We start from the raw sequence: 19,690 nt of genomic DNA on the forward strand, positions 1-19,690 counted from the left end.
CCCATTTTTGCAGTTTTCCGCTCAGATGACTTCAGCTTCTCACTTTTCAAACATTTATGCACCTATAATCGTAGATAAAATTCTCATGGTGCCAAACACTACACCCCTAAATATAATAACGCCATACACTGCACCTCCAATTATAATAGAACCATACACTGTGTGCCTAAATATAATAGCACCATACACTGTGTCCCTTATTATAATAGCACCATACACTGTGTCCCCCACACACAAACACAGTGACCCATGTAGATAGTGCCCCCAGAGATCACCCTGTAGATAGTGCCCCCCATAGAGCCCCCTGTAGATAGTGCCCCCATAGAGCCCCCTGTAGACAGTGTCCCACTAAGATCCCCCTGTAGATAGTGGCCCCCATAGATCCCCCTGTAGATTGTGGCCCACATACAGCCCCCTGTAGATAGTGCTCCACATATAGCCCCCTGTAGATAATGCTCCACATATAGCCCCCCTGTAGATAGCGCCACAAATATAGCCCCCCTGTAGATAGTGCCCCACATATAGCCCCCTTTAGATTGTGCCCCACATATAGCCCATCTGTAGATAGTGCCCCACATATAGCCCACCCCCTGTAGATAGTGCTCCACATACAGCCCCCCTGTAAATAGTGTTCCACATATAGCCCCCCTGTAGATAGTGCCCCACATATAACTCCCCTGTAGATAATGCTCCACATATAGCCCTCTCTGTAGATAGTGCTCCATCGAATTTTTTTTAACATACTCACATAAACCCGTTCCCGCGCTGTCCTCTTGCAATCCAGGCCTGCTCTCTTCTGAGCAGGTCTGCGGAGGCTGAAGGACACAAGCGGCGTAATGATATCATCGCAACGCTTGCATCGTTAAAGGGCACTGAGTGTCAGCGCAACTCATTCTGCCCTGACAATCAGCGCCTTTCAACAACGCTTGCCACGATGAAAGGCGCTGATTGGCAGGGTGTCTTGCCGTGTCATTCAACGACGCAAGCAGTGCAATGACATCATCGCGCCACTTACGTTATTGAAAGGCACTGAATAGCGGTGCACAGAACGTGCCCCGCCATTCAGCACTTATGCATGTAACTGTATCTGCAACCTATAGATACAGGTACAGTTATAGTGCACAAGGGGGTGGTGGCGGCTGGATTCAGTCGCGTCGCCGCCCCCTCAGAGAGGCAGCAGGCCGTCGCCTAAGGGGAGATGCTCATCTCGCCTTATGGACGGTACGGCCCTGACACCAGGGGTTCTGAGCACCAGCAGATATCTCACTTGCCATGTGTGGCCTGCCGGGCATTCAAATGAATGGTCATTCTTGTAATGCATGGACACGCTGTGTCCGTCAGAATGGGAGCCACTCTTAGGGTATGTTCACAGTGAGTTTTTTTGAAGGCAGAAAAATCTGCCTCAAAATTCCTTCAGGAATTTTGAGTCAGATTTTGACCTGCCTGCACTTCCTTTGCTGTGATTTTGTGACTTTTTTTGCCGTGGCCATAGAAATCTGCGGGCAAAAAACACTACCAAAACCGCTTTCTCTGCCTCCCAGGTCAGGGACGGAAACGCTGGAAGAAAGAGCATGACTTTTTTTTCCCCGCAAGCGTTTTTTTCTGCTCGTGGGAAATAAAAACTCCTCCACCTCCCTTTGAAATCACCGGCCGTTTTTTGCGCCAAAAAACTCAGTGTGAACTAGCCCTTAGGCTGGGCTCCCATATTTCTCCAGCATTTCCAGTTGCATCAAAGTGGATGAGATTTGAACAAATCTATTGCACACGCTGCAGAAAAAATACGCTGCAAAAACACTCATAAATTGACCTGCGATGCGTTTTTTAAATCCACAGCATGTCAATTTATGCTGCGGAAACATTAATCTTTTGTTGCGGGTTTTCCCCATTGGACCGGTAAAACCGGCAACAACTAGTAAATCTGAAGAAAAAATTAACCTCTTTTTAAATGTAAAATTATTAAGAAAAGCCAAGTTTGTAGGGCGCCGCTGGTATGTGTTGTCCACCGGGTCCAGCATTGCATTGTGGCTCCGTTATAAAACGGTAGACATGACGCAGATGTGAGCAGATTCTATCATCGACAAGTGAGAGTTTATAATAATATAACATAAAAATGGCTACCACGCATTTACCTTGAACTACCATAAACCCATAAATCAGCTTGTCACTCTTTGTGAAACTTGAAACGCACATTACCGTCTTCCCGGGATGACAATCTAACATGAAGACAAACGTGGAACGGAGGCTACAGAGTAAAAGAATATATTGATAGAGATAGTTTGATCCAAATCCTTGATTCCTTGGTGCTGTCACCTGCGCGGTGTTAACAAGGTGTTTCCTTCTTCCCCTTCGTCTATGTTTTATTAATGCGGCTGCTCCGTGCTCCCGTGTATTACTGACAATTTGTTCTACTGATATCATTCCAAACTCTCCCACGTCTGCTCCTTGGATGTTTCCCTTGTTCTGTCCAATGTTTATCAGATATTATTTACGGTTGATTTTCTCATTTGCATGGTTAGCAGTAGCTCATGTATATGTCTACTCTATTCTGTCGTTGATTCTGTACAATATGAGGCGGCAGACAAGATGTGGACTAAATGCTTGATTACGGATCTGAAATTCTTTGCACCAAAATATGGGACAGGTCCAAATAAATACAGGTGAGAAGATTTTCAAACGTGCACCCAGGGAAACAAAATGCTAATAGGCCCATCAGCAAAACTAATGGATTTTGGAGAAGACCGATGGCTCATGGATAAGATTTTAGAGGATGGAGAGGATGACACTCATTTGGCACACATACTATAGAAGCGACTCTATTGCTGCCACTAGGGGGGCGATTCATATGCAGCTACTATTTAGGTCAAAAAGAGCTGTATACAGCAAAATACAAAGAGGCCATCTAGTGGTACCAACTGGCAGTCAATTATTTTACAAGTATGTTTGTAAGGAAAGAGATAAGCAGCAAACCTTAAAGCTATAAATAAATTAAACTGTTCGGGTCATATAAGATGGGCTCATCATGATTACTCAGTAAAAGTTGTAATTTTTTTTTTATATTCCTGTTGCTCCTATATAGCGCCAAAATATTCTGCCACAATGTACAGAGATTGTGAAAACTCACATCTGCCCCTATCCCTAGTGAACAATCTAACTTTCATATCTCACATAAACACATAAATATATAACCACATACACAATATACTTACGTACACATATACACCCGTACACATATACCCACATACACATATACCCACATACGCATATACCCACATACACATATACACACATACACATATAGACACATTCACATATACACACACACAATTTACACATTATATACACCTATACCCACATACACCTATACCCACATACACCTATACCCACATACACCTATACCCACATAAACCTATACCCACATACACATATACACAACATACACATATACAATATACACATATAGACATATAGACAATATACACATATAGACACATATACACATATAAATACATACACACATACACAAATACACACATACACATATAGACACATACACATATACACAGATACACATACACATTTACACATATAGACACACATGCACATATACACACATATAGACACATACACATATACACACATATACACACAAACAAATTTGGTAGGGTTAGTTTTATAGGAAGCCAATTAACGTATTAGGATGTTTTTAGACTGTGGGAGGAAATGAGAGAAAAAGAAAACCCATGCAAGCACGGGGAGAATCCTTGGTCACATTCAAATCTAGGATTCCAATGCTACAAGTGCTAATCCCTGAGCCACCGTCTCATATGTTTCACTATTCAAACTCACATCTATTAAACAAAAATCTTATTATTAACAACTGTTGTGGAACTACATATTCCAGCATACGTCATCTCAAGATGTCTGTTTAGTAGCTGTTGGAACGTTATTGGTAAGTAATTAATTAGAAGAAAATTAGATCAACTCATAGTGCTAAAAGTAACCTTACTATATGTGTGTCAGAGAGGATACTTTCAAGTGACCTTTACAAGACATATTCAAATGAAAAATGAAATAAAATTAAAACAATAGAAAATAAAATAAATCTCATAAGATTAAAGGGGACAGCTCATGAAGACAACCCCTGACCATATGTTGTACTATGGCATATGTACCATATTGGGGGGGGGGGGGGTCAGTTAGAGCCGCTCTAAACTAGAAGTTTACGTTCTAGCAATCTCAAGCCGTTCTTGTATTACATGGAAAGCCATTTATTTGAATGTTCGCCATGCAATTCCAGATTTCCCTGAACTGCCTCCCCGCAAAATCAGCTGGAACCCCGGGAAGATGGGATGATCACACCATGGGCTACATCTAAAAAGGGTTTGACCTTGGTTTAAAGAGGATCTGTCACTAGTTTAGCAATGCCTAATCCCCTAGCTAATTTAATAGACGCTGTCACACTGATGATACTAGTGAAAATTGTGTCCCAAAACTTTTTTCTAAATATGTAAATGAGCCTATACTAGAATAGTGGGAGGTAACAGCAACGATTCTCCTGAGGTGGAGCCTCCTCACAGCCGTTGGTGCAGTCCTATCAGCATGAAGCTGCTTCACAGAGTGTGAGAGACTGGAGGGAAGGGGGATCACTTCAAATAGCCATATCTCTGGATGTGGACCACCTAGAACAGTGGTTCTGGTGGCATATAAAAGATGAGATTCTAATCTTTCATATGACACCAGGATCGCAGTGACACAAGCGGAGATATCGCCAGTTGAATACACAGTCGCCAATGGAATCTGTATACTATATGATCACACTGTGTTGCCGGGCAGGGAAGTGGGAGAAGCTGTATGACGATTGGTCAGCGTCATACAGAAAACATTACACCGCCCAGAGTGAAAAGAGTCACCCCCTATTTGGCTATTAGAGCAAAATTAGCATAATTAGAAAAATGTTAATAACTGCAAATAAACATTTTTAAAACAAATCACACTGTAGTTATCTCAGCATCAAAGCGCCTATTACATTAGTTAGGAGATCGGGAATTAATAAACTTGTGACAGATCCTCTTTAAGGGTATGTTCACACGACAACGCCAAATACATCTGAAATTACAGAGCTGTTTTCAGGAGAAAACAGCTCCTGAATTTCAGACGTTTTTACAAGTACTCACATTTTTCGCAGCATCTTTTACAGGCATAATTGGAGCTGGTTTTCATGGGAATCAATGAAAAACGGCTCCAATTACGTCCCAAGAAGTGTCCTGCACTTCTTTGACGCAGCCGTAATTTTACGCGCCGTCTTTTGACAGCGACACGTAAAATGACAACTCGTCTGCACAGAACTCCGTAAGACCCATTGCAAGCAATGGGCAGATGTTTGCCGACGTATTGGAGCCGTCTTTTCAGGCGTAATTCGAGGCGTAAAACGCCTCCATTACGCCTGAAAAGAGGTCGTGTGCACATACCCTAAGGGTAAGTGCACACGTGAACTGTCTTTTACGTCTGAAAAGATAGACTGTTTTCAGGAGAAAACAGCTGCCTCGTTTCAGACGTAAAAGCTCCTCCTCGTATTATGCAAGGCGTCTGTGACGCTCGTAAATCTTGAGCTGCTCTTCATTGACTTCAATGAAGAACGGCTCAAATTACGTTGCAAAGAAGTGTCCGGCACTTCTTTGTCGAGGCAGTCAATTTACGCGTCGTCGTTTGACAGCTGTCAAACTACAACGCGTAAATTACAGGTCGTCTGCACAGTACGTCGGCAAACCCATTCAAATGAATGGGCAGATGTTTGCCGACGTATTGTAGCCCTATTTTCAGATGTAAAACGAGGCATAATACGCCTCGTTTACGTCTGAAAATAGGTTGTGTGAACCCAGTCTAAGTGTATGTTTACACGTGCACGTCCGTTACGGCCGAAATTACGGGGCTGTTTTCAGGAGAAAACAGCCCCGTCATTTCAGCCGTAACGGCATGTGCAGGCGCTTGAACGCCGCGTCCATTATGGACGTAATTGGCGCTGCTGTTCATTGGAGTCAATGAATAACGGCTCCAATTACGTCCAAAGAAGTGACAGCACACCTCTTTGGCGCGGGTGTCTATTTACGCGCCGTCTTTTGACAGCGACGCGTAAATATACGCCTCGTGTGAACAGACAAACGTCAGCCCATTGCTTTCAATGGGCAGATGTTTGTCAACGCATTCAAGCCGTAATTTCGGACGTAATTCCAGGCGTAAAATACCCGAATTACGTCCGGAATTTGGCCGTGTGAACATACCCTAATGGTGAAGAACAGGAAGATGTGCAGGGCAATGGTCCGACTTTATCCCAGCGCCAGATGTCGGGGGAGAAAAGAGTTGGGCACATTGAAGTTCAACATGTTTCCCTATGGAAAACGCAAGTATGCTCGGCCGAGCCCAGCGTGCATGTGTATGAGGGAGTTGGGAGGAATAGTTGTCGGCCAAACGATTGTCTTAAGTGTATGACTAGCTTTAGACTCCATACATGTAAACAGTAGCGCAGTAGCATTGCTAGTTTTCAGTATTGGGGATAATAATTTAAATCCAACCCGGGGAATAGAGTCTATTATACAGGATGGATAGGGTAATCTCGCTTTAAGCTCCACTAGGTCTATAGAATATTTTTTCTTTACGGTTATCTGAAATACAGGGGCTTTAAAGGCTAATATGTTTCTACTGCATCCCATTATTAGCTGAGTGTTCTCTCTTATGTGACCTGACTTTTCCCCCCAGCCTTTACATTACTCAGCATTGCAGTCATCAACTGGACACACACGTACAGTAAATAGAATGAGGGAAATGTGAATTAAGATTCTGCATTCAGTTCACAAAGAGTCAAACTAACAAGGAGTTTATTCCATTTATTATATTCCTTTTAGCATTTTTTCTTTCCAGCATTCCAGAATCTGTGGATTGTTAAATTACATGTCCTGCAGCATTTTACACACATCTCTGACCTTGAATGACCTTTCTTTTTTAGCAAGGGGCAATGTCTTTCTATGGCAAGGAAAAAGTTAACAAAGAAGCTGATCATAATGACAAGTTATGATCTTATAAAGCTGTGAAATACTTACCAAAATCTCCCATTTCTGAAAAAAATTGACATGTTTTGCTTTTCTCTTCAAGGAATGTTTCTAAATGTAATTCTACTTTATCTCTGTGATGAGACGAGAGAAAAAAAATAAGTTGTATCCAGTTTAAAATGAAGAGAGGCGGTCACAGCATTCATTTAGCTTTTTATTAATAAGGGTATGGAGAAATAATGGGGGAGTCTAGAGCTGTCATAATAAATATTGGATACTTAACAGCGTGACCAACACAGACCATTATACCAGGGACAATCTCTCCCAGTTACAGTATCCGAACTTACTGCCATTTCCAAAAGGAGTAGAGCGAATAGTGAATGCCCTGCTTGTATTTTTATATGTGGATTTGTTGGCGGGTTCGGAAGAATTCATCTAATGTATATGGGCACAGTCTCATTTACAAGCCAATGATCAGGCAAACGAGCTTTCATCCGAATGCTTCTTCTCAATCATTGCCGACGAATGAGCAAACGTTTGCCGACTGATTTCATCTTTAATCCAGCCCTGAAAATCATCACTGTCGGCAGCGCATCTTCCTGTGTAAACAGGGGATGTGCTGCTGACAATATGTAAACTGCATGGGGGCCGAACGGTAGTATTAACTATCGTTTGTCCCTATACAGTTTACATTGGCCCGTGTGAAGGGCTTTTAAATAAGCGCCGATCTATCAAATTATCGTCGCTCGGCGATTGTTATGGGCTCGTATATCTGGGGAAAGTTCGGTGGCAACAAGTATAACCAATATTAGAACTCCCATAGAGGTTGTCACATGGTTTCCCATTCAATTTTGCCATGTTGTGCAGTAATACTGGATTGGGTGTCTTGGAAAGCTCAATGATTGAATTGATGTCATTGTTTCTTGTCACTTTTGGGATACTAGGACGGAAGAAACCGATATTACCAAGAAAGATCTGAATAGATGTTTGAAGAAACTTGACAGAAGAAGACGACTAAGGGACTTTTATTTATTGATGATTGATATTATTTTAGATGGAGGGGATCCAAGAAGCAGCATCATCAAAGGACACATAGGGGACAACACTTTTGGTCAATTATTTTTGGTTAGGAGAGTCCTCCGCTGATGCTGCTGGGAGCTCCTGCCATCAGCTATAATCTGTGGGTGAGTGTACTCTAGGCTTATGAGTCCAGTAGGCGGTCCTTCTCAGTAATTGACATATCATGGAGGGAAGGCTGTCAATCATTGCGTAGGACCGCCCACAGGACCCAAGCTCAGAGTTAGCAGACGTTTAAAATTACAAGTTATACTGATTCTAGCTCTGGCTAATAGATGAGGGCCCTGAATAGGGGAACCCTACTATAAACTCTGAATTAATTTTAGAGTGTTTGGACACTGATTTTCTATACCAGACAACCCCCTAAAAATTTTATAGAATAAGAAGACTCAAGAGCTTATATTTACTGTGGTAGTTTTTTTGTTTTTTTTTTGTTGATTGACAGAAAGGGGTCACTGGTTTTCTCCCACAGTCTAAAACATACAAGAGTTAATTTGTTTCCTATTAAACTCTTGTGTCTGATAGGGGAACGTGAGCCCCACTGATCACAGGGACCGACATGAGAAAATACGTATGCAAATAAAGAATGAATTCATAATCCTAGTACGCTGTCATTTTAAATCACATTAGGATACTATAATGGTTCTTGCTGCGGAGATCCAATCCTGTATTTAGTAAAGAAATAACAAAGTATTGCAGTGAGTATGGATTCCCTCATGTGAACAAGCCCTTATGAATGTTCTCTGATAATCGTGACCATTGGCATTGAATATATAAACTGAACAATCACATTTCATATGACCGAAACAAGCCGGAGAGCTGGAACACAGAAACTGAATAAATATCACATCCAGCGGCTGGCGCACTATAATTATAGGTTTCCGCTTTCTTACCTACTTTCGTTCAGTCGCTTGTTCTCTTTCCACCACACCTGTGAGTGCTGCTTCATTAGCATTTGGTCTTTTGTTATTTTAGATGCATGCAGAATTTTTTGGACCTGGTAAAAAAAAAACAAGTAAAGGAATAAAAATTATGTTAAAATGACTGGTAAATTCTATGCACTGCTGTTCACAGTCACACGGCAGTGAAGTGGTTAACTAGAGAGCTAGTACCAGCATTTATGGGAAGTGGGTGCGTGTTCAATTGTTTAGGCATCTGCGCTGATTTTATCAGTTATTATTAGACAAAAGCGTCATTCATAGCGATCGTTATCCTGACATATTGCTTGTAAGAACAAAGCGACAACACACAACCTACAACATATGTATTAACGTCAGATAAAAGCATAAAACATTAATAATATATTATGTTTATTATAACATTGTATTATATTCATAATACTTGGAATGAGTTAATCTAAGAAGAGCAAAACATATGCAGGCAATTTTGGCATATTCTTCTATATATTTAGGATGAACACAACCATAAACACTTAAAAAGGTTTTGTGCTAATTAGTTGAAGGGGTTATACAGAATGATAAAAATATGGCTGCTTCCTCCAAAAACAGCGCCACATCTGTCCACAGGTTATGTGTGGTATTTTTCGCTCAGCCAAGAGCTGCGCTGCAATATCAGGCACAACCTGTGGACTGGTATGGCGCCGTTTTTGGAAGAAAGCAGCCATGTTTTTCTAATTCTGTACAACCCCTTTAAATGGGTTTTCCAGCCAGTAAAAATTGATGGGTTGGGTTCCAACTCCCGATCAACTGTTTTGAAGGGGGTGCAGGCCTCGTACGAATACTTTTTGTATTAATTACTTTTAATATTTTCTCATGTTTAACTTCAAGGAGGCAGACCATGTCAGCTTGACAACAGAAGATTTTGTTCCACTGGATTATATAATGCATAGATCAGATCCTTCTCATAAACGAAAAGTCTCCTACACCCTTTAGAGTAGAGCCACATGGTGACAGCCTCAAGCACACGCGTTTGCTGCATCGCTTTGAGGCCCTACTGTAACTATGATATTATACGGAGGAATATGGAGGGTTTTTTTAAGATTACACTTGAATCCCATAGTTGTCAACAGTCTCAAATTTGCCTATTTTTTATTTGCAATACCAGTGAATTTTTGTCCAAGCCACTGTCACGCAAACACAAGGACAGCAGGTTTTTTTTTTAGTTTTTTTTTTAAATCAGCCGCTACTTATCAGATTAATCCAATAGGTAATGGTCTAACTTAATTACTCATCTGTCCTCGCTCCTGGCTCCTACTCTGCAGGCCCGGCTATTCTTCTGCTCCGGGCAACGCCACACATGAAGTCCTGATGTTGGGTGGCACCAAAGACAAAAAGGTGAGTAAGTAAAGGGGTCTTATCTGGGGTCTGAATTTTGGGATTGGCTCTAAAATTATGGAGTCTAGTCTGAGGTCTGAATATTGGGGCCTGGTCTGGGGTCTAAACTACAGGGTTTGGCCTGGGGTCTGAATTTTGGGGTCTAGTTTGGGCTCTGAATTTGTTTACAATCCCCTCCCTCTATACTGTCCTCACTGTAAAGACAGTATAGCGCACCCTGATAAAATACACCCTGCCAAAGCCGAAGTGTCCCTAGAAACCATTTTCAAATGCTGGCAAATAAAAAAAATAGTATGCTCCATTGGAAATCATATTACAGAGCTATTCTCCCCTAGAAGCATTGCTTCTAGGGCAGCACATCTCCATATTATAGAACCACACGGAGAACCATACAGCGGCACGCCGAGTGCTTACAACTCCATAGTACAGAGCTTTGTCGCTCCGTACAGCCTCGATTCATACGGCTCTACTGTGGACATGAGGCCGTGTACTGTGAAATTTCATAAAAAGTTGGAATTTTGCTTTGAAATCTATTCCTGTTTGATAACAGCCTTGTAAATTATAAGACTGTTTATATCCAATGTACATCTCCTATAGTAATATCGCTGAATGTGTAATTAATCAGTCAGCACCATGCACGCTATCAGTAATCCAGCCTTATGCTCGGTAAGTACAGTGCTTAGATTTTTACATTGCCTATATCCTTTATCTGTCAGATACAATTAAGCAGCCAAGGAGCGACTCCTACTATTGGCAGCACTTCTAAATTTCAATCTTATAAGCAGAAAGGACCGAATGAAGATTGTGATCTCTCCACGTTTGCATTACTAGGATTAGACTTGAAACAAGGACAAAGTCATTTCAACAGACAGATCCTCCTGAGATTTCTGCATTAGAGATCTGCATTTGTCTCTGTAGAGCTAAAATATCCTGAATTTGTACTAATATTTTCATGTCAACTATTCTCTTCTATTTTGTGTAACAGATTTTTAAGAATAACATTTTTCGGTGGCTCCACAAACATATCCAACTATCACATGCACGTATCCAGATCTGCGGTTCAGCATTAATATATAATAATAATGATAATAATAATAGTGATTTATTGTAGAAGACACAACAGATTAGAAGACGCATTCAAATTTAGATAACCCAAAATAATATTTCTGTAATGAGCCCTGCTCCCTGGCGTTCGGGGCTCACCCCCTCGTGGCGCCGTTCTCTTCCTCCTTTTGGCTCAGCATCTGGTGGCTGCTCCGGCCACTGACGCACTCCACCGGGTCTTTGTCGCGCGCAACAACTTTACAATTATCACCTGACTCTGCTGTAAAGCTCCTCTTGCTTTGGTGATCATCATTACCAGAGCTGGCTCCCTTGAGTTCCTACTGTTCCGAGAGTTTCACTGTTGTCTTGTTTCTGAATTCCTATATCCCGACCTTTGCATGTTTTTAACCATCCTTGCTGCCGCCTGCCCTGACCTATTCACCGTGTTGAATTGACAAGACCTATTGTTAGGTTTGTTGTTCTGAACCTCTGCGGCCTGCCCTGACCCACTGCTTCATTTACCACTCTGCCTCTGCAAACATCAGCCTCAAGGGAGACTACACTGTGGGTAGCGACCTGGGGTTCAACTGCAGCAAAGTCCACATCCCTGTACAGGGTTTAAAGGGTGAAGACCGGGAATTCTCTTAGACTCAGCTCCCTGGAGTAGCCCCAAGTCAAATCCCTTGGTGACAAGGAGGGTCCACCCGCCCCCTGCTAGCCCTATTACAGCCCAGTCCTAGGGCTGGCATTACAATTTCAGACTAATTGAGACTTTTCTGGTGGTCTAGGGTAGTAGCGGGGTTAATATTTGTTTACCTTGGTGGTCTATGGCAATGCCCCCTTCCTTAGCGGTCTAGAGTAGTAGAGGGATTGATGAGAGTGTATTTTATGTACTTCAGTGTGGCATATCTTGGCACATCTATCCATGATAAACCGCGTCTGATCATAATTGTGATTGGCTAAAAATGGCTGAAGCTCTTTGAATTTCAGGCTCCTATACATCTGAGAAAAGACCAGTGTGGGAGAGCTTCTGACTATGCTATGTGGACTCTGGCTGGCAGATGATACTGTAGCTGGTGCCTATGGCTGAATGTGGCTGTCAGTATGATAGAGGCACTGTTGTGGGGCCACTAAAAAATTGGCATGGAAAATTTGCCTCGGCAATCTATATATGTAGAATGTGCCAGTCTCTTCCCAGAGTGGGATTGCACCATAGCAATGACAAATATTCTGTATCCGTTGCACAAGCACCAAAACATGGGCAAATCCGAATGTGTACAAACATCTTATACAGAAGAGACATGATGGGTAAAGAAGAAGAAGTCCTGAGATGGTTCATCGTAGAGACAATTCTGTTCAGGGTTTATTCATTGCTTTCTAGGTTCTGAATTCTCTTCCCTTTTCTCTAGTTTTCATGTGTTGAGCACAGACTTTTCTGTAATGAAATCATGAGATTTTCTATGGTCTCAGTAGCCGTCCTGTAAAATCTATGACTGTACAGCACATTTGTTCCTTCTAAATGAAAGCCTTTTCTGTTATTTATGTAATAATTATTTCGGCAGGCGGTAAAGCTGTGGTACAAAGAGACACGCACTGCAGCCCGGCCCCCTGGCATCAGGGTTACTACAGTTTATTTTTACACTAACAGATGTGAGAGATCAAGACGTTACGAAAATCTGGCCATTGTCCAGATGGCCCTTCAAGTCATCCAAACCTTGCACCTTGACACGCACAAGGAAGATATCAATACATTTGTGTCCTCGCAGAGCATCTAAAGAGAGATCAGGACCCAAGACAAATTTAAGATCCTCCCAAAATGGGAAAACATGGAGACCCATGTCCATGATCTTTCTAAGAATGAGTTTAGCACAGAGGACTTGATTCTAAACATTTCTGACCGCAGCACAGCGACTTGATCTTTTTACCTGTACCTATGACGGTTTTATCTGACAGACCTACATGGGCTGTTTGGATCTTTACACGTAATTATTTTTGTCTTATTTTATTTGCTTTATGAGTAAATCCCACAGGTTTACATTGCTTCATGCATTCAGGTGCAGTCGTGGTTGTAGTTTCCTTCCACATGTTGTCTATCATTTCTCCAAACGGAAAAATAATTGCTCCCTTCACACCTGATAAAGGTAAATGCAGTACAATGTAACCTTTATGTGCATGCTACGAGACAACCTGCCAACGGGTCTATCAAATAAATGAAGCACACAGGGACACTACAGCTCTGCACTATTTTAAGGTGCACTTACTTATAAGACTCATGGATTTTTTTTTTTGTCCCGATTTTAACACCCAGCTATAAAATACGACATACGAAGATAAGAGTTTTCAATCCTGTAATTTCACGTCAACGACAAACAGCGGTACACATCTGCATGTAAGACGCTAAACATTTCTCCCCGTCTAAGATTTGTTACTTCTGTGCTGGCGGAACATGATAATAGCTAAATCTTGCGGACAGGTTTGCAGCTGACACCAAAGAACATTGTTCTAGACACTGAAAATGAAGAAAGACATTTGAGGCTGGGCAATTTCTTATTTGTATTATATTGGCTATGGTGCCCCAATGACTTGTGCCCTGGACTGGTAATGAGCAGAAATGTTCTAAACCATTTTTAGATCTGATGTGATGATTTGAGCTTAAAGGGGAAGATTCTATAGAGTAAAAGGTCAGCTTAAAGGGGTTTTCCGGGCCACATGTAATATTCTATTGGAGTGTCAAAATGTTGACGGAAAGTAGAGGGCACAAGCTAAAATGGCAAAAAGGGAAGAGTAGTGGGAGCATCTTCTGCTGGCTGAGAAGCCAGCCAGCGCAAAGCAGCATGGGATCTGTAGTAGGGGAACATAACAGGAAACAGCCGCGGACAGGAAGATAGAAACTAAAACAAACGGGAGAGTGGCCACCGAACCGAGACTGTGCGCAAAACAGGAAAGAAGTATTACTACATTATCACCACATAAGTAGTACTAACCGATACAAAATATATTTTGTAAACTCAGTACACCCCTTTAAGATAGAACTCACTCACGACAGTTAAATACAGATGTCCCGCGGCCGTTTTCAGTACAGTTAAGTTCTATAGGTGTATTCACACTTGCCGTCAAAAAATAGAACACGTTCTATTTTGAACAATTTTTACGGCCTTTAAAAACGAATCCTGCCTCTCACAAGGGGACTCCACGGGCACAGTGCTACTTTAAAGAGGCTCTGTCACCAGATTTTGCAACCCCTATCTGCTATTGCAGCAGATCGGCGCTGCAATGTAGATTACAGTAACGTTTTTATTTTTAAAAAACGAGCATTTTTGGCCAAGTTATGACCATTTTCGGATTTATGCAAATGAGGCTTGCAAAAGTACAACTGGGCGTGTTGAAAAGTAAAAGTACAAGTGGGCGTGTATTATGTGTGTTACATCGGGGCGTGTTTACTACTTTTACTAGCTGGGCTTTCTGACGAGAAGTATCATCCACTTCTCTTCAGAACGCCCAGCTTCTGGCAGTGCAGATCTGTGACGTCACTCACAGGTCCTGCATCGTGTCGGCACCAGAGGCTACAGTTGATTCTGCAGCAGCATCAGCATTTGCAGGTAAGTAGCTACATCCACTTACCTGCTAACGCCGATGCTGCTGCAGAATCATCTGTAGCCTCTGGTGCCGATGTGTCCTCGCTCGTCTGACACGATGCAGGACCTGTGAGTGACGTCACAGCGTGATCTCTGGAGAACACGGCTGTGTCTGCACTGCCAGAAGCTGGGCGTTGTGAAGAGAAGTGGATGATACTTCTATACACAACGCCCAGCTAGTAAAAGTAGTAAACACGCCCCGATGTACGCACATAATACACGCCCAGTTGTACTTTTACTTTTCAACACGCCCAGTTGTACTTTTGCAAGCCTCATTTGCATAAATACAAAAATGGTCATAACTTGGCCAAAAATGCTCGTTTTTTAAAAATAAAAACGTTACTGTAATCTACATTGCAGCGCCGATCTGCTGCAATAGCAGATAGGGGTTGCAAAATCTGGTGACAGAGCCTCTTTAAGCGCTGAACCTGGGGAAGCCCTTGGTGTAACTGGCAATATATGGACAGTGATGTCAGGGATTTTTAACAATGGAGTCCCGAGCCAGAGCATTGCAAGTGCTCTGGCCGGGAACTCTTGTCTTGGGGAAGCCCTTAATGTCACTGTCCATATATGGAAAGTGACGTTAGGGGCTTTATAATGCGAAAATTCATGGCCAGAGAATTGGCAACGCTCTGGCTGGGTATCCTGCTCCTGGAGGAGCACCTGACATTACTTTATATATATGGACTTTGATGTTAGGGGCTATGTAATACGAGAATCCCCGGCCAGAGCATGGGCAACGCTCTGGTTGGGAATTCCTTTTCTAGTGGGAGCCCCTGACATCACTGTCCATATGTGGACAGTGACATTAGGGGCTTTATAATGCGAAAATCCCCGGCGAGAGCGTTGGCAACATATATGGACAGTGATGTCCAGGGCTCCTCCAGGAGCGGAATTCTTGGCAGGGGAGTATGTGTGGCGCTATCTAAAGGGGAGTGTGGGTGTGTGTGTGTGTGTGTGTGTGGCACTATCTACATCGGCACTGTGGCATTATCTATGTGGGCACTGGTACTATGTGGGCACTGTGGTACTATGTGGGCAGTATTTACAGTGGGCACTGTGGCACTATCTATGTGGGCACTATATACAGTGGGGACTGTGGCACTATCTGCAGGGACTTTGTGGCACTATGACGAAAACCCTGACTAATTAAATTATCCGCTTTTTACGGCCAGTCAGCCGGTAAATAGATGAATTTTTAGAGACACACTGAGGCAAAACAGCCATGAAAGACTGACAGTTGATCTGTTTTTATCTATAGTATTCAGCGGAAAGGGCCATGCGCTTGCGCGGCCACCCCTACTATATGTGTCTAATATATTGGGTCAGGAACCCATAGGTTAGATGGGGGCCACCACCAAAGTTTTTGCACAGGTACATTCACCAACTTTAATCTGACCCTGATGGCAAGCTATGGAAACAGGTAGTATTTCTTCATTACACTTTGTAAAAGAAAAGTCTTTTGTGTTAATTTCCTTTTAGTAGCCTTGGGTAGAGTTTTCTGAACAGAAATTTTGAATTATGCGCTGAAATGACATTCTGGAATTTGACAAATTGTAAATGTAATTCCAACTTTGATGCCAAGAAATCTCTGCCTTCGGGGGGGACAGCTCCTCCATACATTGGCAGTACATAGAAAATTTTCTGTATTTGTCAGTTTGTTTTCCGGCATCAACAAAAATCCTTTTTTTCGCCTATTTATTTTGTGGTAGAGCAAGCATCTTTGTGCGTAGTAAATACAGCAACCTCATTTATCCTGACACAATTTAATGAACTTCATTCCTCTTTCTAAACTCCTTCCATCAATCCTGCTATAACAGCGGAGGCTAAAGTCGTAGGGGAGAATGGTATAAGCTGGACAAAGTTTATGGGCATCATATTCCTGCCATTCACTGTCTGTTTACTGCAGCCAATTCCTACTGTAATATGTAATAAAATATAATTAGAGCTACTCAGCTTAATTAATTGGCGATATTTTGCTGTATTTATGCCATGCTTTTATCTGTGCAACCATTCTATAGATCTTTAGCTTTGCACACAGTCTTTTGCTTTCAAACAGAATAAGACTGCAGAATGCCTGTAAAAGTTTCACATTTATGGGCGTCCAGAGCTGCTGTCGGATGATGAAATCTGTGATCCATGAAGGATACTATGGATCGATGGAAGATTATTGACTTAAATATTATTGTTAGCTTGGGAATTGTTACTTAGCGCTAGATCATATAATAAGGATATAATTCCAAGACTGTTTATCGGAAAGCAAAGTAAACTGTGAAAATGATTTAATATTTATTTCTGTTACTTGTATAGCGCCAACATATTCCGCAGCACTGTACAGAGGTTGTCCTTACTTATTGTGGGGCTCACAATCTAAATTCCCTATTGTATGTTTTTGGGGAGAATACTATCATCGACGCTGACACAATGCCCCTATCTGTAAATCTAAGGGTATGTGGACCATATCGACCGTATCGACCATTACGGCTGAAAACAGCTCCGTAATTGCAGACGTAGTTGCTCGTCCTCGCATTTTGTGAGGCGTCATTGACGGCCGTAATTTAGAGCTGTTCTTCATTGAATTCAATGAAAAACGGCTCAAATTACGTCCAAAGAAGTGTCCTGCGCGTAAATTACAGGTCGTCGGCACAGTACGTCGGCAAACCCATTCAAATGAATGGGCAGGTGTTTGCCGACGTATTGGAGCCGTATTTTCAGGCGTAAATGGAGGCATAATACGCCTCGTTTACGCCTGAAAATAGGTAGTGTGAACCCAGCCTTATAGGAAAAATAGCTGCAAAATTCTGAGAATGTAATAACTGGTGGTTTCTTCCACCTATTGTATCTCTCACTTTTAGACCGGTTTAAGACATGTGTAATATAGCCTTATTTTTGCTCCCAAATTACATCTTCAAATCCAGGACTGACCACTAGTCCAATATACCGTAGAGCCCTATGTTGCTCTTAGTTAGGATTTGTGGCTGTAATATGGGTAACCTTGTTTCTTATCAGGAAACATTGAGAATGCATTTACGGTAATCCCGTGATTTTACCCACGACCAAATGCTGTGTAGTCCCAGCCTAAAGTATACTAAGGGGGAGATATATGAAGACTGCGCCAGTCTTAATAAAAAAAATCAAGCTGGGGTAAGATGTGACAAATTTATTAAGAGGAATGTGTCTTAATAAATTTATCGTATATCAACTATCCGTGCGCCACTAAATGAAATTTAGTAACTGGCGTAGATGTACGCTATAGTTCACAACACATAGTTCAGATTTTGGGCAAAAATTATAGTACATTTGTCGAGCCGTTAATAACCACGCCCCTTCTGCTAAGCTACACCCACTTTTACAATAAGTGGTGATAGCAGGGGAAGCGACCCAAAAGACGCCATTTTTGCGACTCTTGGGCTATCTACGTCATTTCTACTAGCGTAGGAATGGTTAACTTGCCCCTAAGAATATTGGTGATACTGTTCAGTTTTTCATTTTGATGCTCCCAATATGAACGCCCAATGAAGTCACAACATTAGAAAGACATTTAATCTTGTTTTATTGCATTCCCTGATCTGAATCATGTTTGTAATTTATTATTATAATTGTATTTTGTAGTAACAAAACAGCTTTTAGTAGCAGAATTAAAAGGTCATGGGCCTGTAATTGAAACCTTTTTACTTGACAGTCCTGTGTCAAAACATATAACCCAATGTAAATTAATTAAAAAGTTTATAAGAAAGTAGAACTTCGAGCTTATATAATCAAAACTTGTATGGCAATTTTCCAGATATATTTAAGGCATAACTAGTTACATAATCTTTAATTAAAACTCAGATAACAAGCTGATTTGTGTGTTGTCCCTCGCAACTGATGTGCATGTAGTTCTTCAGAGAGACAACTCCACACCACCCGCGGCCAGGCACACAATCCTAACAAGCGAATGAGCATAATTAACACAAATGAGGAAATCTTTCTCAGAATCTGGTAACTCTATTGCCGCACACAGGTAGCTCACACAGCAGTCTAGAACTCAAAATCCATATGCATATTAACAAACCCACCAGATATCAGACATGTATGAGTTTAAAAAGTAGACAGTACAAAGACGATGAAAGTGTAAAGAGTAAAAAAAATAAAATGATGTATATTGTTTACAAGAGCATACAAGCTCAATACAATACAAAAAATATTTGCCCCTTCTTTTACATCATCGCATTCCAATTTATTGGCCCTTCCTATTTGCATATTTGTTTTCTTGAATGGTTTCTGATCTTTACATAAAAAAAGGAATATTTAAATAGGAACTACACTTTCATCAAGCTTTTGATATGTCATAGAGACATATCAAAAGTTTGGATCGATGGGGGTCTGGGCGGTGACCCCCACCATTGCTGAAACGAAGGTGCTTTAGAAGCATGTTGCTTCTTCGGCTGTGATCAGCATACATTGTCAGGTTGCAGTTGGTTCACATAGAAGGTCTATGTAAGTTGTCTTCAGCTTGACAGGGAGCACAGATCACAGCCGAAGGTGCAGGACGCTCAGCTAAGCGCTTCTGCACCTTTGTTTTAGCAACGGTGGGGGTCTCAGCACCCCGACCTAC

At 41.8% G+C, this 19,690-nt stretch overlaps 1 protein-coding gene across 3 annotated transcripts in view; it reads right to left on the reverse strand.

Annotated features, from left to right (window-relative positions):
* CCDC148 (coiled-coil domain containing 148) overlaps positions 1-19,690 on the reverse strand; it is a 141,758-nt gene that overhangs the window by 66,489 nt on the left and 55,579 nt on the right. For all 3 annotated transcript variants that reach the window (XM_075829310.1, XM_075829309.1, XM_075829311.1), the window contains exons 4-5: positions 9,014-9,117; positions 7,095-7,177 (exon numbers count right to left, since the gene is read on the reverse strand). In XM_075829310.1, coding sequence (XP_075685425.1) covers positions 7,095-7,177; positions 9,014-9,117 — 187 coding nt within the window. The remainder of the gene's footprint in view (positions 1-7,094; positions 7,178-9,013; positions 9,118-19,690) is intronic.

This window comes from Rhinoderma darwinii, chromosome 6, assembly GCF_050947455.1.
Source record: "Rhinoderma darwinii isolate aRhiDar2 chromosome 6, aRhiDar2.hap1, whole genome shotgun sequence".
Lineage (NCBI taxonomy): Eukaryota > Metazoa > Chordata > Amphibia > Anura > Rhinodermatidae > Rhinoderma > Rhinoderma darwinii.